This window comes from Symphalangus syndactylus, chromosome 23 (genome assembly GCF_028878055.3).
Source record: "Symphalangus syndactylus isolate Jambi chromosome 23, NHGRI_mSymSyn1-v2.1_pri, whole genome shotgun sequence".
In the NCBI taxonomy this organism is placed as follows: domain Eukaryota; kingdom Metazoa; phylum Chordata; class Mammalia; order Primates; family Hylobatidae; genus Symphalangus; species Symphalangus syndactylus.
This window is the reverse complement of record NC_072445.2, coordinates 36,416,502-36,444,285: the sequence shown is the minus strand read 5'-3', so window position 1 is coordinate 36,444,285 and position 27,784 is coordinate 36,416,502. Positions and strand designations below refer to the sequence as shown.

Sequence of the window (27,784 nt, the reverse complement as noted above, 5' to 3'; positions counted from 1 at the left end):
CTCGGGTGGAGGTGTGCGTTCAAACCTGCGCCGCACGGCCGTCCTCGCGTGCGAGCGCGGGGACGCACCCTCGCTCCCCGACTCTTTCCTAGGGGAGCGAGGACGAGTCGGAGCCCGGTGCTGTTTGGTCTGGAGCCGAGCGGAGCTTGCATTGATCCATTGATTGTGCGCGGTCTGCGCCTGACCTCCCTGCTCCCGGGGAAGCCGTCTCCATGGAGACCGGGCCCGCTCCCCCAGCGCCGGATTGTAAATTCCTGCAGGCAGCGGCCCGGCAGCCTGGGGAGGGGGCCACCGCGCCCGGGCGCGCAGGGGGAGCGGCCGCCGCGCCGAGGCCCCATTTGAAAGAAAAAAGGGCACGAAAAAGGAGGTGGTGGAGAAGGAGAAGGAGGAGAAGGAGGAGGAGGAGGGGGAGGAGGAAGAAAGCAAAAAGGAGCGAGGAGAGGAGGAGAAAGAGGAGGAGGAGGAGAAAGGCGAAGAAAAAGAGCCTGAGAGACGGAGAAAGACCGAGAGAGGAAGAAAGAGAGGCAGAAAGGGCGTGTTTCTGGCGCTGCGTTTCCCCTCCCCTTTCTCAGGTCCTTCGCTTGGGCTCTGCGCGCTCTCCGGCTGCAGCTCTCTCCCGGCGAAGCTGGGAATTGGGTGGGATTACACGGAGCAGCCCCGCCGCCGCCGCTGGCAGAGGCCGGCTTGGAGAGGGCGGGGGTTCCCCTCCGTCAGTCGCCCCTGGCCTCGTCGCACTCTCCGCCTCGCTCTCCCCGACGTCCGGCCAGGAGGAGCCGGTAGCATCGGGAGCCTCGCGCCGAGGGCGCCGCGGTCCGCGCCCCGCGACTGCAGCCCCCGGCCTGGCCCCGGCGGGGCGCCCCCTCCCCTCCCCCTCCTGCGCGCTGGGATCCGGCTGGCTTCCGCCCTCCCCTGGCCGCGGACCGGCCCCGGCGGCTGGGCCGCCAGTAGCTCCAGCCATGGGCTCCGGGCGCGTACCCGGGTTCTGCCTGCTTGTCCTGCTGGTCCACGCCCGCGCCGCCCAGTACAGCAAAGCAGCGCAAGGTAAGGAAGGAGGGGCGCGCGGCCTGGGGGCTGTCCCGGCTGCTGGGCCTCAGGGCCTAGGCGCGATTCCCGAGGGGCAGGGCAGGTGCTGGGGAGCGTGCTGCTGTCAGAACCCGGCTGTGTGCACCCGGACTCCCCGGCCAGGGGCCTGACCGCTGGGCGCTGCGCCCCGAGCGAAAAGCCGGACAAGCTGGGGGCGGCAGAGAGGAGTGAGAAACTCTTGGGGGCGGTGGGCAGAAGAGACCACGCGCCTCAGAATTCTGCCCGACTTCATCCACCCCCAGCATCTTCGAAAGACTTCTTGTCCTCCAAAATCTGAGAGAGAATTTTCTCTTCTCTCAAACATTGCCAGAAACTTACGCTGTGGCCTGGAGAGACTGAGGGAATAATGAAAACTTCTCAGCCGTGCCGTATATTTCTTTCCCTTACCCCCAACCCGCATGCAAAGTTAGATATTTCTAAGTTGATGCCTTATCAGTGGAAAAATGTTGAAGAAAAATAGGATCTTTTATGGAAAAATCAACTCATCTCTCACCGGATGGTAGGGGGCTGAAGAAGAGAAGAAAATTTCTGTGACTGGCTCCCGACAGGAATGTTGCGTTTCTGCCTCTTTGGGGGGAAATCTCTTTCGTCTTGCATGGCTTTCATTTCTTATCATAATATTTATTTATTAAGGCCTCGGGTTTCCAATTCCATTTAAATCCAGGTCAGAATTGCATTAAAATAACAAAGTAGAATTCCAGGCCGGGGAGCTCTGACAGATCCCTCTAGGAATTAAAGAGAGACAGGGAGGCCTCCCGCCCCCGTCCCTGACCCCCAGCTCATCGCCTAGCAGGTCCCAAGGCTGTGCAGGCAGAGACTAGGCTGATGTACCACAGTTCTCTCGGGACAGTTTCTCCTCCCCCTTGACCTCTTGCTGTACCCCTCCCCCATCGTGTCCTCACCGACAAGAGATTTATACGGACAAAAAGAAAATTCCTCCTGGCAAGGTTTTGCCCAGGAGAGTATGATTCTGCCTATTGTCCCAGGGGCTCCTGAAGCCAGCTGGGGTGAAGAGGTGGCTGGGCCAGAAGGAAAGTTGAACTTGGGAGTTGGGGAAGCCTGAGTGTCCGACACAGGTCGCTGTGTCCCAGAGCCTGAGCGTTTGGCTCTTAAGCTGCTCTGCTGTGTTGGATGGGCTCCTGCTCTGTGAAGAGGAAGGTGCTGTATCAATGCCGCCCTCCTCTCCCCAAACACTGCCTTTTCAGCTAACCTCTTCCCCCTCCAACCTGTCCCTTCACGGAACTGAAACACTAGAGATCCTCAGCTGTCAAATACTGGACCCTACCCCCACACCTTCCAACCCCACACTGCCTTTTTTCCAGTCCTGGTTCCAGACAGCCCATCACCATTGCCACCCCCAACCTGGGAGCAGCCCCTCTCCTCACTGCGGATTTGTGTTTTCATAAACAAAGCTGGCTTTTGTAGTGTGTGCTGACTTACTCATAACATGGAATTAGCTAGGGAGTTTAGTCTGAAGGAAGGAACAGACTTCATGAAGTAACCTAGAGACAAGATAAGGGCCTCTTTCAAGTTGGAGCCAGTGTCTCTAGTGGCCTAGTGAGGCTGCGGACCAAAGGAGAAGCAGATGGAGATCCCTCCAAGGGACAGGTGCCATCAAGTCAAGGCACTCAAGTATGGGAGATCAGCTCATGATTCAGGAACCGGAGTCAGAATCCCTTCATGGTACTCCAGGGCTTCCACTTTCATTGGACTCCCTGCTGGGTACTGAGGAACATGCTGCCACAGTGGAGGCCCCTGCCCTCAAGGAACTTATAGGAGAGTAGTTTTTGTCCCCAGCTTATCTCATTCACAGGCCACCCTTCCTGTGACTGGACCGCAGTTAGCTTGGTATCTTCCTTCTTTTCTTCTGATCCCTAACCTTGGCCTAGAATGGAAGCCTTTCACTGACCCTTCTCTTCAGGAAATCTACAAACCCCATCTGCCAGAGGTTGCCTAATAGCAGGTTTGCTGGGTTACAGGGATGTCTCTGGACACAAATTTTCAGGCAGATGCTGCAGGAAGAACTAGTACTGACCAGGCAGGGCAACCTTACAGCCTTACCCATAGACAGTCTGTGAGCATCAGGGAGGACTTACCTTCAAACATATCTCCTAGTTATCAGCAGTGCCAGAAAGTGTGCCTTTAATGCCACATGCTTTGTATGAAGCACTAGCAGGTTTTTAAAATCAAATACCCTTGGCAAGTATCTTGCACAGAGTTACTATACCTCTGGGGTTATCTGGGTTTCTGTCCCTTTTCATCAGTGATTCCCACAATGGGAAAACCAAAGTCATGTGGAAGGGGGGAAAGGGGGAGACAAGGAGGGGAGCCCTAAGTGTAAAGGTGAGTGTGCGACTGTGCACACGAGAGGTTCGCCACAGTTACCCACAGGCAACATAGCTGGATGTCTGTGTTTCTTGTGACGTAGTTGCTAAAGGTAAACTGCTGTTTTAGTGTCTGTGAGAACTGTATGGAAGAGTGGGTGGGTAAGCCTGTGTGACTGGGAAGGGAGGGAGCATGAGGGGACATGGTTTTGAGTGTTTTTCAAGTGCTTGTCTGTGTATTTTAAAGTAGACAGACTGGATAACCAAGATAATTGTTAACTTAAAAGCATTAATTTGCTTTGCTTTTGGTGGGGGGGGGTGGGTGTTTGGTGGTGGTGGGGGGGACGCGGCGGGGGTGTGTGTGCAGCAATGGTTAAAAAGACCTAATCCTCGCATAGGGCTCAGGTTACAGCTGAATGAAAAGGTCTCTTGGCCTCCAGGGAAACTTGTCCCCAGGGCTGGCTCCAGGAGAGCCAGCCTGGCCGTTTAGTTTACCTGGTAGTTTTCTCTCCTTGTTAGGGATAGAGTTTTGATAAAGTCATGCATTTAGAATTTCCAAGTAACCCCATCCCTGGGACTGAGAGCGTTCGTGTGGTGGCAGACAGTGTCTCTCTGTCTCAGTGTGTCTCTCCGGGTCTCTGTCTGGGTGTATGTGTCTCTTTCTTTCCCCCACCCTTCTCTTCCTCTTTAATGTGGCTGTTTCCTTTCCTCCCCGCTTCCCTGGGCTCCTGTGGCCAGCTCTTACAGTGAGGGGACTGTTCCTACTAGCCCCTCCCTCCAAAATATGAAATGAAAACCATAACCGTGTCAGCGGGTAAGGGTGGCCCCGTGGACAGCCGGCTATTGCCTGTGCCCCATCCAGGCCACACTGGAGAGAGGGAGAGTCCCCATTCAGAGCCTGATCTTTAGTCAGTTCCCTCTAAGCCCACCCCCATTTTTCCAGAAGGTGGAGAAGAGGGTGGACTGCTTAGAAATTCCTCAGGAATCCCTTTGACCTCTCTTCTCTCATGACATGTCTCAGAGGTGGGGAAAGCCTCGGGGTGGGAGAGTACAGAGACTTTTCCCTGTTTTCAACCCCTTCCTTCTCATCTCTTTGAGTCTCTGCAGGGTGGAATAAGAGAAAGGGGACTAGAAGACACTAAGGCCAGAATTACTGCAGGCAGAGAAAGAAGACAGTCATCAGCAGCCCTCAAATGAGATTGTTTTTTGAAACCTTTAGGAATCTGAGAGCATGAGAACCGGTTTGAGATGTGAGCAGCTGGGACCTGTTGTAAAAGGAGCCGGCCCTGGGTGTGAGTTTGGGAATGTGAAGTGTGCATTCACACACGTGTGAATGTGTGTGCATGACTCAGGGTGTGTGTGTGTGTGTGTGTGTGTGTGTGAAGTGCTCTGGTGAGAGGAAAAAGGAAGTGGGGCAATGTGCGTTTTGTTTTAGTTGGAGAAGTAAAGAAGTGGAATGGCTTGGTCCAGTGCCTTGAACTGAGGACAGGGGAAGGGAATGAAGGGCTTCAGACCTTTTGAGAAGATGGAGCTGGAAGAGCTTGCTTGCCTGAACCCACTCAGTCCTTTCCCCCAGCTCTGGTCCCCAAATGTCAGGGTGTGGGCCTCCTTTGACATCCCGTATCCCTAGCACATGACCACTTATAAGAAAGAGTCCCTGTCAGGGCTGGAAACTGCAGAGCTGCTCTGAGGCTGGCAGTGCCCGCAAGAGGCCCAGACCTGGGGACAGCTTCTTCAGGCTCAGAAGACTGGAGTCTGGAAACAGAAGGACTGCTGGGCCTTGGGTATAGAAGCGAAACAAAGGCCAACCCAGGGATGCTTGGGGGGTACAGGAGCTAGTCACCTGGGCTAAGAGGGGACAGAGACTCCCCTCCCCCACCAGCCACTTGACATTGGACTGGCTACTCTCCTGTTCCCATGCCCACCCAATGCCAGCCTCAAGTGGCACCAGGGATATAGAGGTATATGGTGCCAGTTGGTTTAGACAAATGCAGAGCCTAAGGATTTGAGCCTCAGAGGAAATCACTGAAATCCCTCTTCTCACTTGTAAAATATCAGTAGGGTTCCCTGCAGCCCTGAGATTCTGCACATCTCACTGAAATCCTTCCTGCTGAAGGCAGAAGGCGCCAGGCCTCCACAGGTTACTCACCCAAATCTCAAGCCCTCTCCTCCCCGGATGCTGGTCTACTTCTGCCTGCCTGAGGCAGGATACTTGGATACTCTTCCTTTCTTCCCCCACCCCAGTTTCCTGGAACCCCAAGTAGCTGATAGTTCTTACTGTGTCCATAAAGTGGGTATTTATCCCTGGAAATAGCCCCTGAAGAACACGTGTGTTTCTGTATGTGTGTATCCAACAAAGTTGGGAAGTGGAGCTGAAATATCCGTGTTATGGGAACTGAATATTCTTGGATCTGGGCCCCAGGATTCCGTGTTTCTAGCTCTGAGACTAGCTGTCTGTATTCTGCCCTAGCCTAGACATGTCCCCCTGCAGATCAAGCACTGCTTTGTAGTTGCTGTTAGATGCTGTGCTTTGGCTGCACAAATGGGATGATGACCCCTATATAGGGCACAGTGGTCCTTGCCCTTACCTCTGGTTTTCCCTGTGGTTATAACCATAGCCCTAGAGAGCTGTGGGGTTTGGATTTCTGAACCCTACACCAGGGGCTCTTCAGGTCTGGTCACTGGTGGTAACAAGCTGAGGAAAGACCTGGGCAGGGGCTGCAGGGCTGGAGGGAAGATCCAGGATAAGGAAACACATCTAAGGAATCCCTCTGAGAGGGGGGAGTATCAGGATATGTGGGCATTGGGGGGAGGGTGGGGAAGGGGAGTGCTTGAAGGGTAGACCCTGGGGAGCAGGTTTACAGAGAGGACGTTTTTACAAGTTTCTAATTATATTTATTTGGAGTTTTCCTCTGGCGGTTTGAAGCTGTTAACAGCAGGAACCTGTATCCCTGGTGTTTGTTTTTGTTTCTAACCAGCTGCTTGGCCCCAGCATAGTGAATCCAAGGGCAGGCAACACCTGCCTACTGTTGCACCGCCCACCCTTTCCTTATTGCAACTGTGTCTGCACCCACCCTGCCCACTACTCAGCCTTGCTCTCTTCTGCTGCTCCCATGCCCAAAGCCTCAGAGCATCTGCATTCCCACTGCTGATTTCCTCCCTGGATCATCCACATTTCAGCTCCTTCTGCTCCACGGTTATGTACTGGATGCATGCTTCATGCTGAACTAAGTGCTGAGTTGGAGTTGGGGGAGGTACAATAATGACTAAGGCATGGATTCCTCCCTCAAGTGCTTAGAGAAGACAGTGGGTAGTTAGCACTGGACTGGGAGTTTGAAGACCTGAATCCTGGCTTTACACTAGCTATTTGCTCTTTCCTGAGGTATCCTCACTGGGCTTCAGTTTCCTCATCTATTCAATGACAGAGGACAGTTTGAAGACCATGTGAACCAACCTGTGTGAAAAAACTGTACACTTAGTGAAATTATACAAATCTGAAATGAGTTTTTTTTCAATTAGTTTAAAGAGATATTACTAATCACAAAACCAGAACCTACTCATGCCCACTGCCTGCCTCTCTACTCCTCACTCTAAAATGTTCTGTTCTTCCCCTACTTCACTACCCATCCTCTAAAAGTCTCTGATTCATGGTTGTTGATTTTGTCCATACTGAAAGAGAGAAAATTCTTGTCCAATTAGGGTTACATTCAAATGATCAGGGAGCTAGATTAGGGATAAGGCAGGACAACAGAGAGAAACTCATCAGGGTCCCCAGTAAGTGACAAGCTTCTGAGGTTCAGACCCCCTTCCCTTCAAATCACCAAACACCAGCAGCTTTTCCTGGCTGTTCAGTTGAGCAGGCTCAGCTTGAGTGAGAGGAGAGGATACTGTTTTTAAAAGGAGAAAGTGCTCTGTCTCCTCCTTGGAATTCTAGGCTACCCTCATCCTTGCATAAGCTTTTTCTAGACTGAGGATGGGCCCAGGCTCTTGCTGAGGTCACAGTGCCTCAGCCAGTCCCAAACTGGAAAGACAGCCTGGTACTCCAGGCTCTGCCAATCTCCCTGGTTGCTATTTTGATCTGGATGTAGAGCAGATATGCACAGATGTGGGTACATGTGCACATGCTGTGGGTTAGGATATCATGGCCCAAGGCTGGGCTGGTTTTATTTTGGATGTTACTTGGAGGTGAGAATGAGGGAACTCACCAGGGGCAAGCAGTGGAATGCCTATCTCAGGTGCCCCATCATTGAGTGTTAGCTAGCATGGAGGCTGAGGAACATCTGTTGAAGGGGATGCTCTGAAAAGATCCCTGTAGCAGCCCCATATGATGTCTGAAGACCCTGAGACCCTATGACTCATTGGTCCCAGTCTCTTTTGGCCTCGGCACTCATCATATGGATGCCTTTAAGTGGGTACTACCCCTCTGAGTTTAGTTTCCTCTCTCCCTACTCTCCACTTGAGACTAAACTTCCTGGGACTTCCTCCACCCAGAACAGTTGTGGGATCACGGAGAGTAAAGAAGTGAGATTTTTCTCTGAGGTAACATAGAGCAGAAAGGATGCCACAGATAGAGACCTCATCCACTCACTACTAACGCATCCATGTCTCCATCCACTTGTCTATCTGTTTAACAAATATTTACTAAGTGCCTTCAATGTAGAATTCATCTCTTGTTCACTGCCAAATCCCCAGCACCTAGCACCGTGCTTCGCATGTTAGAGGTGCTCAATAACTATTGAGTGAGTGAGTGAGTGAATGAATGCTGAGCTCTATTCCAGTTGCTGCTGGGTTTCAAAGCTTTAGGAGCCATGGCCTCAAGAAGCTTACTGCTTCAGTAGGAAAATTATACACATGAAGTAAAAGTTAAATAATGGTACAAGGTAGCATATGAGGTATCACAAGCCTGGGATTGATCAGGTGACCAGACAGCCTGACAGTAAGTCTTAGGAGTAAAGAGAAAGAGTAGATCAGAGAAGGCTGGTAGTGCCACAGGGAGTGTCCCAGCAGAGGCACCTGAACTGGGTCCTCAACGACATTCAAAGAGAGGAAAACAGCAGGGTGCTCTACACACACCATATATCCTGGGCTAGCCTGGCTGGGCTGAGGATGTCACAGCCATCTGGGTGGGTACATTAGGGCTCTAGGCAGGCTGTTTCTGGCTGTCCCACTGGGCCCATCAAATTTGCCCACAATTACCCCCTCCCCTATGGGTGGTAAGGTAATAACTCCTGTGGTAATGGGAAGGTGGGGTGGACTCCACCTAGGGGGTCAGCTTGTCCACAGCCGGCATCCTTGCTCATTTCCATTTGTTACTGTTCCTGAGCTGGGCCTGGGCAAACTTGTGAAGTAGATGAAGTATTTACTCGGGAATCCCACTGCTTCCCTTTTAGGGTACACCTGCCCATCCTCAGAATCTCAGGACTACTTGTATTATAATAATCCACCCTTTCTGGTCTGATCCTCTGACCCTCATATCCCATACCCCATCCTACCCTTCCTACCTACTTTAGGAGAGTTTATGGAGTGCTCTGCTAGGCGCTAAAGCAAATTCAGAAGAAATGTCAGATGGTGCTGGGAAAAGCTGCTGTAGTTACAGACTTGTGCCTTCGTGCCAGGACAGGGCAAGGCAGGGAGGTCTTGGCTTGTCTATGGCATCTGTGCAGCCACCACTCTCCCCCACCTCAACTTTGGTTCCAATGCATGGCCTGAAGTAGGGGTGGGATCTCCCTAGCCTTCAAAAAGAATTGTAGAGGACAGCTTTTGGGTTCCCAACTGGCCTCTCACCCACTTCACCCCCATTCTTTGGGCAGTTCCCAGCACAGGTAGAGTAAGCAGTGGGGATGTGTCTCCCCAAATCCTCCCCACCAACACATGCTCACCTGGTGCTGCATTTCCCCACACCAGGCCTGAAATGGGGCTTTGATAGGGAAAGGGAGTTCAGAAAGAATACAGGGAGAAGGTTGGAGAGAAGGAATAATAGTAGCAAACCTTGGCTAGGCATGGTGACTCACACCTGTAATACCAGCACTTTGGGGGGCTGACATGAGAGGGTCACTCAAATCCAGGAGTTCGAGACCAGCTTGGGCAACATAGCAAGACCCTGCCTCTAAAAAGAATTTTTAAAAATTGGCTGAGCATGATGCCATGCGCATATAGTCCCAGTTACTCAGTAGGCTGAGGTGGGAGGATCACTTGAGCTCAGGATTTCGAGGTTGCAGTGAGCTATGTTCATGCCATTGCATTCCAGCCTGGACAAGCAGAGCAAGACCCTGTCTGTGTTTCAAAAAGAAAGAAAAGAAATAGCAAACCTTTGTTGAACACTTGCTGTATGCCCACACTGTGGTGTTAAGTACTTGATGGGTATTAACTCAACTGATGCTCCTGGAAGCCCCATGGGAAGGTACTATGATGAATATTATTCCCACATACAGAGGAGGGAACAGGTAAGTTCAGAGGCTGGCCCAGGACCACACAGACACAGGTAGAGCTAGCAATTGAACTGACAATGTTGCTCCAGAACCTCTCTCTTAACTACTCTGTCATGTGGCTGCCCCGGTCTCTTCCCAGCTTGGGCAAATAGTTTATTTGCATTACCTTGGGAAAGGAAGACAGATAGTGGCCGCAGCCTCACCCTGGAGATCCTGATTCAGCTGGTCTAGGGGACACCTGTACATTCACATTTTTTTCAAAAGCCCCCAGGGAATTCCAGTGTGCAGCCCCAGGGTTGAAAACCACTGGTTTAAACCAGTCCACACCCAGTAGCATCAACTGGTTTTCCAGCTAGTAAGCACCTGCATCCTGAGAGAACAGGCTAAGATGAGACTGTGCTGTGAGTATTGAAGGGTCCTTGCAAGGACAAATTCTGGGTGGGCACATATGGTAGGAGGGAGCTCTGGAAGAATGAGTGGTAAAAGGAGGAGATACTGGGTATAATTTGGGGCCCTCTTTCACAGCTTTGTCTTAGGTCTGTTCTGCTTCAAAAGACTCCAACCAAACATTGAAGGGACATCTTCCTCAGCAGGTACCCAGCCAAGCGAGGAAAGCTGAACACGCTTTAAAGTATTAGCAGAGCAATTCAGTGACAGCTGTAAATGAACTGAGGAAAACAGTCCCCTTGGACCAGGAACTCACCAGGAACGGGGCTTACAAGGAAGAGCTTTTGGGAAGAAAAATTTGAGCCAGAATGGAAAGCTGAGCATAGTGTGGCTGGAAGAGAAAAGTGAGGAATGTATCTGCAGTGTGAATAATGAAAATACACAAATGCATAGAAAGGAATAGGATGGTTAGGTATTATAGAGGGAACAGGAAGAGATAATGTCTTCCAGAGCAGAGACTCTTTGCTGGAGAGAGATAAGCATTGTGAGCAGGGAGGTGAGGGAGAGGGGTTAGTTAGATGGTGGGAGAAGTCTGGTTGTAGGAGGAGTCTAAAAAATTTGTGGCCAGGTGTAGTGGCTCACGCCTGTAATCCCAGCACTTGAGGCTAAGGCGGGCAGATCACTTGAGGTCAGGAGTTCGAGACCAGCCTGGCCAATGTGGCAAAACCATGTCTCTATTAAAAATACAAAAATTAGCCAAGTGTGGTGGCACATGCCTGTAATCCCAGATACTCAGGAGGCTGAGGCAGGAGAATAGCTTGAACCTGGGCGGCAGAGGTTGCAGTGAGCCGAGATCACACCACTACTGTACTCCAGCCTGGGTGACAGACCGAGACTTCATCTCAAAAAAAAAAAAAAAAAAAAAAAGAATCTGCTGGGAGGCCTGGGTTTGTGGTGATCAGCATCAAGATCCACTCTGGTACTGGTGAGCACTGAATGGGAGGCAAAGGGAAGAATTGGGAGCCCATATAGTCTGACACAGTCTCTAGTGAAGCACCAGCTGATTCAGAGACAGGTACATACCTCTGATATGGCCAGGGGGGCAGTTTCAGACCAGTATCCATGCTGCTGGACCCAGGGAGTATCTCTTATTCAGAACCCCAGAGCAGTGCTATCCTGTGGTGTGCTAATAGCAGTGCTATTTCTGTGGTGTTGGAAATGTTCCATATCTATGCTTTCCACCATGGTAGCCACTAGCCACATGTGGCTATTGCGCATTTGGCTTGTGGCTAGTGCAACTGAGGAAGTGAATTTTAAATTAAATAACCACATGTGGCTAGTGGCTGTCATACTGTCTAGAGCATCTATTGCCTGACCAGTGATTTAATACCATCTCAAGCTTCCTGTATTGGGACCCTACTGTTTACCAGATACTTTATTAGCCAATTTACACAAATTATCCCATCAATTACTCTCAGGCTCTCATGAGGAAGTATTATCCCCATTTTAAGGGGGAGGAGATGGAGAATAAGAAAACCATCCCTAGAGAGGCGTAGAGCTGGATTTGAATCTGGGACTGACTGGTTCCAGTGCTTAAGATCGTTCTGTGATAGCACATTTCTTTGTATTGTTTTCTGTTCATCAGTTGGACAAACTGATTCTCCACAGAGCACCTTACCATCTGCGAGGTCCCTCTTGCCCTTACCTATGAACTAGTCTTCCATGCCCTCTCTTTTCCATTCTTTCACTTTGGGATGACTTCCCAGGATGGGCCAGCAGGTAGACACCATGACTATGGAGCCCGAGCAAGGTGGAGAGTAAGTGTAGACAGAGGCTCCCAGCACTTAGAATCAACTGGTATGGTTGGCTGCAGAGGAGTTGAAGGGTAGAATGCAGAGCTGAACAGAAACCTGTGAGATTCGAGGCAGGGTGTTGGGGATTTCAGTTCTCTTCTTAGCCCCAGGAAGTTTCAGAGTATAAAAGCAGAGGACAGATAACTGTCTCAAGCTAGGACTCTGGGTATCTATAAATTGGAGAGAATACTGGTCCATGCATCCATTCACTCAGTAAAAATAATCACTTAAGGATTTGGATTAAAAAAGGCTATAATGAGTCCTGAGAATCTGCATTTTAATAAAACCTAGGCAATTCTATGGCCCATAGATCACAGTTGGATATCAAATTGTCTTGGTGTCAAATCTCATCTCCTTTCTGTGCTCAGTTGTGGGATCACAGGAGAGTAATGCCTCCCATTCAGTGCTCACTCACTTACAGGCTGCTACTTAAGACACTATTTTGGGTTTCTCAGTTTACAGCTGGAAGTAATCTCTTTCTCCTCTGATCTGCCCTGTAACACAGGTTCTCAACCTTGACTACACATTAGAATAACTGGAAGAGCTTTAGAAAAATACTGATGGCCCGGCACCAGTCCAGGCTATGTGACCAGAATCTCTGGGGTTGTGGCTTGGACATCTCCTAGGAGAGTTGACTCTGATGTGCAGGGTGGAGGACCCCCTCACCTTATCTCTCATGTCTTCAGGGCATGTACCACATTCTGCTCCATGTTTTTTGTTTCTCCTTTTGGCTGGGCTGAGTCACCTTTCAGCCTCCACAGCTATCATTATAGTGCCTTTCACAAACACTCAATAAGGCGTTTTCAACTGAATAACACGTTTCTCTATTTCAGTTCAGATTTAAGGGCACCATAATATTGCCTCAGAAGTTGGACTCTTTCGCCCAAAGACTCTTTTCTATGTCCTTTTTTTTTTTTTTTTTTTTTTTTTGAGATGGAGTCTCACTGTCACCCAGGCTAGAGTGCATTAGCGCGATCTCAGCTCACTGCAACCTCCGCCTCCCTAGTTCAAGCGATTCTCCTGCCTCAAGCGATTCTCCTGCCTCAGCCTCCTGAGTAGCTGGGATTACAGACACGCATCACCACACCCGGCTAATTTTTGTATTTTTAGTAGAGATGGGGTTTCATCATGTTGGTCAGGCTGGTCTCGAACTCCTGACCTCGTGATCCACCCGCCTTGGCCTCCTAAAGTGCTAGGATTACAGGCGTGAGCCACCGCGCCTGGCATCATCTATGTCCTTTCTTAACCATCCTCTTTTTTGCTAGATCATGAGTGGCGTCTTCCTTCAAGTATAGCTCTGTGTATAGCACCTATTGTTAGAGCAAGGGCCAGGAGACAGGAACACTGGGGATTAGGGCCCGAAGGGCTGCACTTATTAGGCTTCAGGTAGCTGGTGCCAACCTCTGCCAGCTCTGGATGTCTCCATTGTTGGCAGCACAGGGGCTGAGGAAAATCATCCAGGATAGAACATTTTTCCTCTAAAGCTTCTTGGCTCCATGGTGGGCAAGTGGAAGCAGGCCTGGTCTCAGGCAGAATCGTGAGACAGATGAAGATCCCTCAGATGCCCCATCCCCCTTTCTTCCTCCTTTACCAATGATTGCTGGACCCTGCCACCTTCCCAGAGGCCACTGTTCCCATGCCTTTTCCCTTAACTTTCCCTCTAAGCCTCCTCCGTAAACTCATTCACTTTAAGTTGATTATTCCTAATCAAGTTAAGTATACTACCTACTCTAAGGGTTTTTTGTTTTCAAATAAAAAAAGGAGTGTTTCAAATGGTGGAGTTTTAGCTGTCACTGTGAATTAAGTATTTTTGAGGGCAGTGGGGGTTCTTTCTGAATTCCCGAAATCAGTGTCTGCCCACTCTGAAATCAGAGAGATGTGAGACAGCACCTGTTTCTGGAGGGGTCACTGCCTCTGTTTTAGAGAAGAGGGGATTCTGCCCTTGGAAGCCCACCTTCAAAACACCCCTTAAGAGGTGCCAACAGAGGTTTTCATGTGCCCCCTCTGCCCCTGCCAGATGTGGATGAGTGTGTGGAGGGGACTGACAACTGCCACATCGATGCTATCTGCCAGAACACCCCGAGGTCATACAAGTGCATCTGCAAGTCTGGCTACACAGGGGATGGCAAACACTGCAAAGGTGAGGCTGGGAGGGCACCTGGAGGAGAGGGACCTGTGGAAGAGGGCAAACCAGCGCCACCGCCCTCAGTTGGCCACTCTCCATCACACTAAGGCTAGAAATTCCACTGGTCAAGTGGTTGGGGGGGGTGAGGGGGGCAACTGCATCTTCCCAGAGAGGGTGCCATTTTCTAATTTGCACAAAGGCACCATGCAGGCTAGCAGAGGCCCTGGTGGGGACAGTTCACAGCCCACAACCTGGCTGGGGTAGGAGCATGAAAATCATAAGACTAAGTCCTGAGGTTCCCTGACATTGGAACCTTTATCTTTAGACCCTTACACCATATCCACAATGGATGGGAACAGAAAGTGTGCTTCAGAGGAAGTGCATAATGTAAACACATCTTCCCCTCATAATTAAATCAATGCAAATTAAAGTAGCCTTGAGATATTAAATTTATGAGCTTCAGTGTTGGTGAGACTTTAGTGGACAGGGTACACTTGTTAATTCCTAGTTGCATTATAAATTGAAAAGTAATTTTGTAATACCTACCAGGAATCTTAAAAGGTATTTCCTTTGATCCAGGAATTTTACTCTTGGGGACTTATTCAAAGAAACAAAATAATATGTGGGAGAAGATATTCTTTGATGCATTATCTATGATGGTAAAATAAATGAAAGAAATCTAAATCTCTAACAACAGAGAAAAAAGAATCGAAAAATAATATTCTGCAACCATGTACAATGGTAATTAGAAAGACTGGATGGAGACCTGAAAATGTTTATGACTTAGGTTTAAATGAAAACACAAAAATGCTAAATGGCTTATAGGCTATGAACATAACTATGTAAACACAACCATAAGGCTGAGTCTGGGGGTGGACAGTGGGTTCACAGGTGGGTTCAGCTGTCTCAGCTTCTCTTTGCCCACAGACGTGGATGAGTGCGAGCGAGAGGATAATGCAGGTTGTGTGCATGACTGTGTCAACATCCCTGGCAATTACCGGTGTACCTGCTATGATGGATTCCACCTGGCACATGATGGACACAACTGTTTGGGTAAGCAAAGGAGTGGGGATTTGGTGGAGGGATGTCTTGTGGAGAAAGAGATCTTTTCAGCATTTCCTATTTCCCAGGGAAGGAGGAGAGAGTGATCAAAAAGAGCTACATTCACAAGAGAATAAAGTCATCCTCCCCTTTGAGACTGGCCACTTCGGATGAAAAATCCTGCTGGATGAAAAACATTAGAGGAGAAGCTGCTATGAAATGCTCCTAGGGCAAGGGCCAGGAGATGGGAATAGTGGGTTTAGCCAGTGGTGAGGCATGGTAGGAAGCTGATTTGGCTCCACACAGATATCTTGGTTCTGCTGCTTACTAGCCTTGGGTCTTGGGCAAATCAGCCAATCTCTAGAAATCTCAGCTTTCTCCTCTCTAAAATGGAGGTGGGACCAGGTGTGGTAGCTCACACCTATAATCCCAGCACTTTGGGAGGCCAAGGTAGAGGGACTGCTCGAGCCCAGGAGTTCAAGACAGGCCTGGGCAACATAGTGAGACCATGTCTCTACAAAAAATAATAATAATAAAAATTAGTCAGTCGTGATGGTGCATACCTGTAGTCCCAGCTACTTGGGAGCTCTTCCTTGGCTTGAGCCCAGGAAGTCGAGGCTGCAGTTAGCTGTGACTGTGTCACTGCACTCCAGACCAAGCAATCCTATCTCAAAAAATAACAATAAAATAGAATGGGGTGGTAATAACCCACTTGAAGGCTGCTGTGCGGATCACCACAAGACAACATATGAAAAGAGCCCTGTACAATCCTTAGCACATGATAGGAGCTCAGTAATGGGAAGAATGTTTTTGATGATGATGACAGTGCATCCCTATGCCCCAGGGAGCCTCTGACCCTTACAGGCTTGTTTTCTCCCAGTTCTTCCTGCAATCTCCAGTCTCACCCTCTCCTCACTGATCTCCTTTGTCCCAGGAGCTGGATCAGAGATAAGAGAAGCTCTAAGGAACTGAACTCAACTTTGGTCTCTGTCATTTTGGAAAATTACTGGGACCAAGTCAGACTCTTCCCCAAGTAGAAAATCTGAAGCTCATAGCAGAAAAGGATTTAAAATTTGAACCCAGGGCCTTCTCCCAAATTCCTTCACCCTGAAGCCACAACAGAAAACAGGCACTAGAAGCATAAAGGACCAGGAAAGGAAGAGAAAAAAAAGGAATGATGCCCAGAAAAGCAGGCTGGGCTAGTCCCCACCTACCAATTGACCAAACAGATGAATTCTCTGAAGTCCTATTGGCTGAGAAGAGCCTCCTTACTGCAGAGCTGCCTCCAAACCTAGTCATAACCCATCACTGGACCCAGGCTATAGGTTTCTACACCCAACCCAGGCCTCCAAACCCTGATATCTGCTGGGCCCTTAATCCCAGCCCTGGTCACCTCTCCTACCATTTTAGCTTCCAGGGAAGGGCCTCATATCTGCCCAGTCACCCTTGAGGGCCTCTTATGGAACTCCTTGGGGAAGGGAAGCTGTGGCACTTAGACCAGGACAGTGAGTTGCCTACAGGACATGAACATAAGCTTTTGAGTTCTTTGGCTGCCTTTTACTTTTCTAGGCCCCTGATTCTCACCATATCCCATTTCCCTGTAAGTGTTTTGGGGAGAACCAACCAGAGGCACAAGAGAATGATTAGGTATAGAAAGGGTCAAGGAACACAGATTACCTAGGGTTAGGGTTCAAAGTCTCAATACTACCTTTGGCTCTTAGGGGAATTTTGAGAAAGTTGTCCATGCTCTGGGCCTTAGCTTCCCCAATGAGAATTGGAGGAAAGAGCTTAGCTAGAGTAGCAAAGCCACAAGGTTAGATAGTAAGGGAGCAGACAGAAGGATGGCATGTAGAATGTGGCAAGAGCAGGAAGACAGGGATGGGGAGAAGTCAAGAGAATGGCAAAAGATAGGGTAGAGACAGGAGCAAAGCACAGGAAAGTACACCTTAGCTCTTCCAACAGGTGTATCTCTCAGGCAGGAGCCAGCTGGATCTGGGCCTCTCTGCCCTGGCCAGAAGGGGAAGAGAAGGTTGCAGGATCTCAGCAGAGAGGATGGGAAGAGAGGGGCAGATGAAGTCCTCAGGAGCCCAGATTCTAGCTGCTCCATTTGAAAACCAATCTACGTGATGCCTCCTGGGCCAAGGCAAACTGAGAAGGGCCATGGACTTGGGAGGGCAGTAGCTAGCATAGAGATGGAGTCAAGGTGTTGAATTGGGGGCCCCACGGTGAGCTTGGCTCTAGAACCTAGGGGTGGTGATTTGGGGGTGAGAGCCTACTGTTCTCCCTGCCCCCCACCCCCACCATCTAGGGTGTGGCCTGGCAGCTCTCCCCAGATCCCTCCCCGCCAAGTTGTCAGACTTTGTTTTGTTAAACCAAAATAGGAGAAAGGCTAGGGAATATGGCAGCAAGCCCAGGCACAGAGGGAGGGGAGGAAGGACGGGGCGGTGGCCTGTCCACAGAAATGGTCCCTGCTCCACAAGGAGTTGAGGCTCAGCTGCCTTTCCCCACCCTGCCCCTCCAACCTCAGCACCATGGCCATAGCTCTGCCTGCACCCAGAGCCACTTCCCAGGTTCCTACATTCCCTGGCTGCTCGTTGCAACCAGCTGCGACCCCCAGTTACCTGTCCAACCAATGTGACCAATCTCCATCCTTACCTTCATCACTGTTCCTCTTGCTCTGGCTTCTTTCCTGGTGTCCTCTGTCCTCATACCCAGTTTACACAGTTGAGGGAAAGGGAGGCATGGCTTCACCTAGGTGACATTTGAGGTTCAAAGGTCCCCTTTTCCCCCACTTGCTTAGCTTCCCAGCTCTGCCCTCAGGGCAGCCTTTTTACACTTAGTGGAATATTAGCTGACAAGGGTGTGAGGACTTCCTGGCTTAAGGCTGGGCTTAGGGGGTAGTAGTTCTTAAGACTGCCTTTGGTGCTGAAGTCTTGGGATACACCCTGGACCCTGCCTGGACCCCGCCTGGACCCCATGGCCCCACCGACTATCTATCCTGCACAGATGTGGACGAGTGTGCCGAGGGCAACGGCGGCTGTCAGCAGAGCTGCGTCAACATGATGGGCAGCTATGAGTGCCACTGCCGGGAAGGCTTCTTCCTCAGCGACAACCAGCATACCTGTATCCAGCGGCCAGAAGGTCAGCCCATGACCTGGGATGGCCCCATCCCTGCACTCCCCAGGCTTCTCTTCCCAGCTGTCCCTCAACAGCCCCTAAGTCTCACCCTCCGTTCTCAACTCAGCTAGCTCCTCCTTCTCTTGTCCTTCAACTCAATCACACCCTAAAGGATCTAGGAACAGACACCCTGTTAGGGCAAAATCTGGGGAAATTACTTTGAGGTTGGGGTCAATATGGGATTAAGGCTACTATGGAGTATCCTCTGTGTCCAGACCTGAGGTAGATGTTGTCCCTAATTGTAGGTGGCTGAGATTCTCTAAGCTGCTGCCTATCTGAGAGGGCCTCACCATACCTTTTTCCTTGGATTGGCATGGGAGGGTCAGGCAGGAATAATGGGTTTATATTGGCTGTTTCTATGACTCATACCCCCCACTCCCACTAGACTGTGATATCCCTGAGGGCAGGGACTATGTCTAACTCATTGTTGTATCCCCAGCACCTAACATACTGCCCTGCATGTAGTGAGAGTTTAATAAATGTTTGTTGAATAAAACTGCATAGTAAATATCTATACCAATTACCCTCCACTCTCATTGTAGATCTGATTGCTACTGATCTTCTTCCCAGTTTGACTGTAAGCTCTTTGAGGGGAGTGATCACACCTTGTATTTTTCTAGGACCTTCCTAAATCCACCCCATCTCCAGCACAGTGCTGGACACTTATTATACACAATTTTTTCGTTGTTTGAAAGAGACGGTGATCATTCATTGGGATGAGTATCAATAGCTAGCTAGTAATACATCGTTCAGAACAGCTCTGAGCTCTGCTCACGAGCACCCAGGTCTGTGGGGAAGACAGGAGGCCTGGGACAAGGAGAGTCAGTCCCTTGTTGAATTCAACCTCAGTGGAATTCTCCCAGTTCCCTAGGTCCCCAGTTGCCCCTTGTAGTTCTTCTCTTCTAGACATCCAGGGGTACAGAGCATTCACCCCCCTTTCTTCTCTTTTAGAAGGAATGAATTGCATGAACAAGAACCACGGCTGTGCCCACATTTGCCGGGAGACACCCAAGGGGGGTATTGCCTGTGAATGCCGTCCTGGCTTTGAGCTTACCAAGAACCAACGGGACTGTAAATGTGAGATAATTGGGATGGCAGGTGGGGCAGTGGGGTCGGGGATGAAAACAAAGAGGAGGGGTATAGGGCTTCAGGAGCATGAGGACAGGGCTGGGAGGAAAAGGGAGTATGGGGGAGGCAACTAGGCAAGGGGGCCAGTACCCACATTGTGGAAAACTGTGGACCCAGGGAGGAGCAAGCTGACAGGGCCCTGTCCTCTCTGTGCACAGTGACGTGCAACTATGGTAACGGCGGCTGCCAGCACACGTGCGATGACACAGAGCAGGGTCCCCGGTGCGGCTGCCATATCAAGTTTGTGCTCCATACCGACGGGAAGACATGCATCGGTGGGTGAGGCCAGGGAAGAACTCAGTCCACCTGAGATGGGGCTGGGGGTGGGACCCCTTGGGAACCAGGGAAGCAGAGGAGTGCATGGGGCCCAGGTGCTGGGCACGGAGGGACTGGTGAGGGAGTTAAGACCCAGAAAATGCCAGGTCTAGTAAGGGACAACTCTAAGAGAGACTGAAGGGCTCCCCGGCCCTCTTCCCCTCCCCAACCCAGTGGTTTTACCACCCTGTTCCAGGAGCCTCATCACCCTCTTCATCCCAGGACAAAGTGTTGCCAAACTGGGAATAATTAGCAGAGTTGCTTATTGACCAAGGCTGTAGTTGAGAAGTGGGAAGAGATCTGGGGAAATGCATCTGCTTAGGCCTGACCAGAGGCCCTTGGTTGACTAGTGTGATAAGAGAGGAATTATCAAAGCCCAGTGTCCCCACTCTGCAACAGAGTGGGACAGAGTGCTCCTTCCTGGAACAACCATCCCTGAACTGACTGACAGATGGGGTTTCCTGGCTCCAGGTATCTTTTTCCTCTTTATTCTTTCTCTCCTCACTCTCCTCCTGCAACTCCCCTTTCTACTCACCTCACCCTACCCCCCATTTCCTTCTCTCTCCTCCAGATGCCAGTGGTACTCCCTCTCAGCTCCATCAGCAACCCTCTTTCTTCCTCACCAACTCCAGCCTTCCATCTCTTACCTTGATTTGAGGCCCTCTTAATACCCGGATCCCTCTTCCTGAATTCTTAGGCCTTATCTCACATATTTTCAGGTACCCTAGATGAGTTTAATTCCTTAAAGTTAATTCCTAATTCCTTTAGCCTTTAGGTCTTTAGTGCTGAGAAGGATGATGGAACAAGGTTTCCCCTTGGAGAAGTGGGAAATGAAAGAGGTTTGGCTGACAGAAAGGCTGTGTCTTTAGCCAGGCAGGGCATGAGCTTGCTGTGTGGGCATAAGTGTTTATGAGTGACTGTTCATCTGGTGGGCTGCGGCATGCTGAGGATGGGGGTGTGTGAACCCAGTCACTGTGTATGAAGTTATGTATATCAGAGATATGACATTAACTGAAGAACTAGACTCTCCAGAGACCTGTCCGTTTCACTGCAGGAATAGGAACTGGAGCGCAGATGATGCTTTTACAGGGCTCCCTCAGGCACTTGCTCCAGAGACTTGCACATCCAGTTCTAAAGTCCCTATATAATTAAAATCTCCCCTGCCACGTTTCCCTCTGAATTAACTCTTCAAAGACCCCAGAACATTTTTAGGCTCTTCTCATTGCCTTCTTTGGGCTGGTATGTTTCAGCTCCTTTCATTTTTTACTCATAGGTCTAACTATTTTGCTTTCCAAACCTCCCACCACCTCCTGGACACATTCACACATCCCCAGTCTCTTGAAAGAAGTTGTTTGCAGTCCCCAAAGAAAAGATGCATGAGTCAGGGGCCAGGGATATGAAGGTCTGATCCCTCTCTGATTTATTTCTGTTCAAAGTTCCAGACACGGTTGCTTCTGAAAACACCCTTATTGAGCTTGGGCTCTTCTCTAACTCAAGACCTACTCCACCACTGGGCCATGGCCACATGAGGCAGAAAAGAGCAAATGAGGCTATTCTGGGGTTTACAGCTATATTCTTTCCTAGTTCCTCTTCCTCTTCTCCAATAGAACTTATTTTACCTTGTCCTATATCTAATTTTTCTGGCCATCCCTGGTAAGAAGAAACATCATTGCCTGGGGCCATCAGGACATTCAGATTTGGTGGAAAGACTGAGAAGGCAGTATAGTTTAGCAGAAACAGTGGCACCCTTTGGGATTTGGGATTTTGTGGTTAGTAAGACTTGAGGGTGCATCCCAGCTTAGGCTTGAGCATGCTCTGTGGTATTGGGCCCATGGTTGGCTGCCCCTTTCTGAGACTTTCAGTTTTTCAGTCACTTGCGGGGAGCTTGGCATCTTTGGGGATACCACCAGACAGGATAAGGATGAGGAGTGAAGCTGTCATAAGGGTCCCAGGGCTCATCATTTGGGGCTAGTGGTTTGGGCTGGCAATGGGGAGGAGAGGGTGGGGAGGGGTCCGGGGCCCAGAGGGCCACAGTGGCTTCTGCCCAGCACCTAAACAGCTTTTTTACAATGTCAAACAGGGGAAAGGCGGCTAGAGCAGCACATCCCCACTCAAGCCGTTTCTAATGGTAAATATGTCTGCTATCTCCGCTTGCTCTCACTGGCTTGCTGAGGGAAGGGCTAACCCGCTGGGGCTCCCACTAACTGCATGCCCACTGGGCCCAGCCTGACTGGGCCCCAACTTGCCAGCAGGGCTATCCTGGCAGCCTGGGCAGTGGGCCCATTGGATGACAAGAAACCTGAGTCCCTAAGAGCTGGCCCAGGAGCTTTCATGTTGGTCTCGTCTTTGTTCCTGTCACTCTCCTTCTGCCCTTCCTCTTCTGCTGTCTCCTCCCACACCCACCTTCTAACACCCCACCCCACTCCCAGCCATCTGCTCCCCACCCCCCTCTACCCAGCCAGCCTCATCTTCCCCATCATGCCCACTGTGCCACCTGAGATAGGGGTGCGATAGGGTTAGATGCCATCCCCTCCTTGGGGCTTCTTTCTTGGGTTCTTATCCACATTAGTTCACAGTCCCAGCATCACTCACCATTCTCTCCCACCATAATGGTTAAGAGCATGGCATGTGTGTTCAGGCAGACCTGAGTTTGAATCCTGGCTCTGCTACTTTCTAACTGTATGACCTCAGGCAAGCTACTTTCCTCTCTGATCCTCAGTTTACTTTTCTATAAAATAACAGTCTTCCCTTAGGGTTGTAACGCTTGAGATAGTGCATGTAGAGCATCTACCTGGCAAGTGCCTGGCACAGCATAAGCACAAAGTAACTTGTGGTTTTAATGTTGTGACCTGGAGAGCAAAGGGGTGAGACTATATGGTCCTGCTGCCCCACCCTGCTCTCGAGAATGCCATCCTGCAGAGGTGGGCAACTATGCCCAGCTTTCTGTCCAGCCTGGGATAGACATTGTGCCAGCTCTGCTATTCCATATCCTACATCCTTCAGAAGCTACCTGGCCTTGGCATAAGATCTCTGTGCCCCTCCCCCTGATCCTGGGCTTAGTGGACCTCTTCTTATGCTAAGAGCACTCTTAAGGGGGTGGCTAGGCTTGGAACCTGAACTCAGCATTCCCTACTAGGTTCCTCCCATGGTCTTGGAGAGCCTCAGGAGAGACTAAAGTGGAAATGGCACAGAGGATATCCCACTCCAGGTTGGGCTGTTCCACACATGGGCATTTGAGGGACCAGGGCATGGCCAGGGACCCACGGAGTTAGGCTTCTTTTGGAACCCTGGCCTACCTGTTCTCATTGGTGACAAGAGTTGGGCTTGAGTGTGGGGAATCAGAGACTCATGAAGATGACAGTACATCCAGTACTGGTCTTATTCAATTCCCTTGATTCTGAGAACCATTCTTCTATCTTCCCTAGTGGAGGTCTTGGAATTCTTTCTCTCTAATGGGAGAATTCTAGTCACCCCAAGAGGACAGTCCACACCACCTCCACAGTCTCTGTATCAGGGGCCTTCACTGTTTGAACTAATGGCTTTTCCTTGGACACATCTGACTTTCCCAAGCTACCATTTAAACCTGTTTTTCTCCTGCTCTGAATTCAGAAAATAGGGAGAGTGACCCATCCACACTCCTCCTACTCTGACCTTTTAGTGAAAGGGAAAACTTACCAGTTAAGAGGGAGCAGCATAAGAGACTTAGCCAAAATAAGGATTTAGGTCTTATCTAGCTCTGAGGTTCTCTAACTCTTTCACTAACCTTTTTACACCTTTCCTTCTCCTCTGGATTCTTCTCTTTCTTTTGCTTCTCCCCTCTCCTATACAACATCTCCCCATTAGCAAAGTAAAACAAGAAAACAGCCAGCTTATCTCCATCTAGAACTAAAAGGAGGGTTTGGGAGGAGTTGAAGGTAGATTAACCCAGTATATGCTACCTCCTCTAAGGATGAGCAGTCAGTCGGTCCTGGAAGTGGGATCTTTCTTAAGACAGCTAGGCAGCGGGGAAGGGGAAGATAAATTGATGGGTATTGTTCAGTTGCCTTAGGAATGGCCAGGCTCATTCTTTCCAATCCACTTACAATAAGATTGTCCCACCACAATCCCCACCCACCGACCAAAGACATAGTGGAAAGAGGAAGAAACTCTTATCTGTCCCTTCTGGTTCCCTGGCGGCCAGAACCACCCTCACTTAGCTCCCATCCCTCCCTACTGCCCCCCGCCCCACCTCCTCCACCCCCTCGGCACATTCCTGCCTGACAGCTCTGGCTTGTACCTGCCTCACTGCTGTCCACCTTGTTTCAATCAAGTAGGGGGCAGGGAAGTGGACTGCTTGGCTGTACTTGTGAGGGGATGGGGGTTGGGAGTGATGGGAAGAAAGGGGCCGGGAGCCTCCCTCGGCTTAATGCTCCTTCTAAAGCACAGAGAGGCAGCTGAGGCCTTGCCTCGGGCCTCTGTGGTCTCCACTACCCTCAGAGTTTGGGACTCCTCCAGGCTTGTAACCTCGTTACCATCCCCCACCTCCCTCCTAAACAGAGACCTGTGCTGTCAACAACGGGGGCTGTGACAGTAAGTGCCATGATGCAGCGACTGGTGTCCACTGCACCTGCCCTGTGGGCTTCATGCTGCAGCCAGATAGGAAGACGTGCAAAGGTAAGGACTTTGAGAGGACAGAAGCAGAGTGACCTTTGGTAACGGGCTGAGGTTGGGACCAGAGATAGGGTGCCTATTAGGGAACAACACCTCCTCAACCTCTTTCTTATGAAGAACCCAGGACATAGCTAAGGGTTGTCTCCTATCTGCCTGTTCCATCTCAGTTCAAGGGACAGAGAAGTCCAGCCAGTTCCTTAGTGCCCCCTTCCCCTACCCCACCTTGTTTCCCTACTCTCATTCCTATCCCCCATGGGTCTCTAACCCTCTTAGTTAATGGACATGCGATTCACATTTGCTCCTGGGTCTGGAAGGATATTTGAGCCCTGACTTTGTGTGTGCATGAGGTCACAGGTGTGTTCCATAACCTTCTTACCCCACATTCCTCAGACCTTCCCAGTGGGCTCTGGGGAAATGATGTCTACCCCTCAAAAGGCTGTACTGGTCAAAGGGAGAGTAGGATACTAGTTAGGAGGACTGAAGCTGGAGCCTGGCCACTTGGGTTCAGATCCCAGCCTTGTCTCCTACTAGCTCTGTGATCCTGGACAAGTCACTTAATGTCTCTGTGCTTCAGTTTTCCATAGTGCTCACCTCATACTGTGTTGTGATTAAAAGAGTTATTATATAAAAAGTACTTAGAACAGTGCTTAGCAAATGGAAACACTTTGTGTTAACTGTTATTACAGTATAGTTACCCACATTATGCATTCTGTTTCCCTTCCTTTTAATTAGCCAGGTCTGAGGGAGAATGGGGGGAAAGGGTGGAGGAAAAAGGAAGGGTAGCCATACTGAAAATGATGATTCATTAGGTCTATATCCCCTGGTCAGAAGGAGTGGGGACTAGGAGGACTGGGCTCGTTCTTTGTGTCTTTTGGCTCAACAGCTGCGAGAGGAGGGGGGAGGCTAGGGCAGCAGGTCAGCCAGCCAGAGTTGAGAAGTTTCCTGCTGGGAAGAACTGTTGACAGGTATGCTAAGAGTGAAGTGGAAGGCTGCCCTCCCTGCCCCCTCTCCCAACCAGGGGCGAGTAGCCTGGGTCCTGTCTGCCACCAGCTTGGAGAACTTGACCTCAGGAAGGAAGCCATTCACCAGCCCCCCTTTCCCTTACTAGTGCTGAAAGCTGCCTCAGGCCTGAGTCTCTCCAGATCTCTCCCAGTCCAGCCCCCTGCCTGGCCCCCAGCCCTCCCCCATCAGCTACCCAGCCTCACTGGCTCTCCTGGAGGTCCTCCCTGCCTGGCCTCTTTCCCAGCTCCTCCTCCTCCCTAAAGGGCTGCCCGTTTTCAGTGAGTCCCTTTTGACCCTCCACCTCTCCTTGCCCCGCATCCCCCCAACGCCCCCTCTGTCCTGAGGGACAGGAAAGAGATAACCCTACCCACCAGCCTTTCAGGGAATGGCCATCAGCTGGAGACTAAGGGCTAGCCTGTTAGGTCAAATGCCCACCTGCCCCTCCTCTAGGTAATTCCCTGAGGGCCTGTTCCTAGTTTTGGTTCCAATTTGTCCCCTTATAAGAACACTCAATCCCAGAAGAGAGGGTGTTACTAATGGCCACAGATCCCCTGAACAGGGAAGAAACAGAGACAGGAAAGAGAAAGAGAGAGAGAGAGAGAAAGACAGGACAGAGAAAGAGAAAGACAGAGAGAGAGAGAGATCAAGAGGCAGGCCCAGGACTCCTTGATTTTTGCATGTCTCTGTCAGTGAGGGAGGGATCTTTCTCCTTGTTTGTTCTCAGCCTTTGATAGTATCTTTTATCCTGTTTTGTCCTCCTTCTTCAGATATAGATGAGTGCCGCTTAAACAATGGAGGCTGTGACCACATTTGCCGCAACACAGTGGGCAGCTTCGAATGCAGTTGCAAGAAAGGCTATAAGCTTCTCATCAATGAGAGGAACTGCCAGGGTGAGCAGACTCAGGCAAAGGTGAAAGCCTTAGGAGAGGTTCTTGTGGGAGAGCTTCAAGGAGGCCAGAGGGCTAAAGTCTTAGAAACTCAATAGATATCACGCAGAGTCTCTATAGGCAGTGTCATCCTGCAAATTAGCAAATGGTACTCCTTCCCCTCAGCGGACTAGCTCCATATCAAAGCACTCAGCTTGGCAAGGACTGAGGGATGGATTTCACCCCAATTCATATCCTTGGCAGAGTAGGACGTACCTAACCACACATGGTGGGCTCTGACCTAAAGGCACCAGATCTTGCAGTTCCTGATTCCAAGGACTCCAAATAGAGGGGGCAGAGAAGATGGATTTGCACTGTTAAATCACTGGTCCTAGAGCTAGGACATGAATAGGGACTCTTCAGTTCAAGGGGGAAAGCCAAGGCCCCTCACTTGGGTCCTTCACCTGAGCAAGGGTCAAGTGCTCCAAGACAGATTCAGTGGCTTGAATCTTTGCTCTTCCAGATATAGACGAGTGTTCCTTTGATCGAACCTGTGACCACATATGTGTCAACACACCAGGAAGCTTCCAGTGTCTCTGCCATCGTGGCTACCTGTTGTATGGTGTCACCCACTGTGGGGGTAAGCTAGTAAGCTTGCACCCCCAGCCATCCTGGCCCCCTCACCTCTTCACCCTCCAATTGAACAGGTCCCTGTGTTGGCTTGTGGCTATGGGCAATCCCTGGGTGCATGCACCATGTCTGCATCCACTGTGACAAAACAGGAGGAATTAAGACAGCTTTTGAAGAACTGGGAGACTGGGGAAACAGCATCCTGCCTCCAAAATTCCTATCTCCCATTCCTATAACTGTCCCTGAACCCCCACTCTCAGCTCCCAAATGACAGTCTCACTGGTTGGAAGGAGTGGAAGGCTTTAAAAAGCTTGTTGGCTTGGCCCCTTCTCGATCATTCCTTTGGGGACAGAGATAATTGGAGGAGGTTTGAGCTCTTCTCAGGCCAGTAGTCATCTTACAGTGCCTAGAATGCCTTTTTAACTTTTTTAAATTGTAAGAATATTTGTTTATTTATTTATTTATTTATTTATTTATTTATTTATTTATTTTTGAGATAGAGTCTCGCTCTGTCACCCAGGCTGGAGTGCAGTGGTGCAATCTCGGCCCACTGCAAGCTCCGCCTCCCGGGTTCACGCCATTCTCCTGCCTCAGCCTCTCCGAGTAGCTGGGACTACAGGTGCCCACCACCACGCCCGGCTAATTTTTTGTATTTTTGGTAGAGACGGGGTTTCACCGTGGTCTCAATCTCCTGACCTCGTGATCCGCCCGCCTCGGCCTCCCAAAGTGCTGGGATTACAAGCGTGAGCCACCGCGCCTGGCCAATTGTAAGAAT

At 50.2% G+C, this 27,784-nt stretch overlaps 1 protein-coding gene and 1 long non-coding RNA gene across 8 annotated transcripts in view; one reads left to right on the top strand and one right to left on the bottom strand.

The window, feature by feature from the left end:
* Positions 1–488: 488 nt before the first annotated feature.
* Positions 489–27,784, top strand: part of SCUBE3 (signal peptide, CUB domain and EGF like domain containing 3) — a 41,460-nt gene continuing 14,164 nt past the window's right edge. Inside the window, exons 1-10 of one of the 5 annotated variants that reach the window (XM_063632158.1) lie at positions 489–1,041; positions 14,093–14,215; positions 15,128–15,253; positions 18,248–18,382; positions 19,370–19,495; positions 19,705–19,821; positions 21,942–21,989; positions 24,398–24,514; positions 26,281–26,403; positions 26,903–27,019. In XM_063632158.1, coding sequence (XP_063488228.1) covers positions 957–1,041; positions 14,093–14,215; positions 15,128–15,253; positions 18,248–18,382; positions 19,370–19,495; positions 19,705–19,821; positions 21,942–21,989; positions 24,398–24,514; positions 26,281–26,403; positions 26,903–27,019 — 1,117 coding nt within the window. In that variant the 5' untranslated portion in view covers positions 489–956. Of the gene's footprint in view, positions 1,042–10,183; positions 10,237–14,092; positions 14,216–15,127; positions 15,254–18,247; positions 18,383–19,369; positions 19,496–19,704; positions 19,822–21,941; positions 21,990–24,397; positions 24,515–26,280; positions 26,404–26,902; positions 27,020–27,784 lie in introns of those variants that run through there. The other 4 variants (XM_063632159.1, XM_055264399.2, XM_055264398.2 and 1 more) reach the window with 4 other exon arrangements.
* Positions 15,219–27,784, bottom strand: part of LOC129473689 (uncharacterized) — a 31,491-nt gene continuing 18,925 nt past the window's right edge. For 2 of the 3 annotated variants that reach the window (XR_008654338.2, XR_010119038.1), the window contains one exon: positions 27,002–27,147. This is a non-coding gene — a long non-coding RNA (uncharacterized lncRNA). Of the gene's footprint in view, positions 17,993–27,001; positions 27,148–27,784 lie in introns of those variants that run through there. The other variant, XR_010119039.1, reaches the window with a different exon arrangement.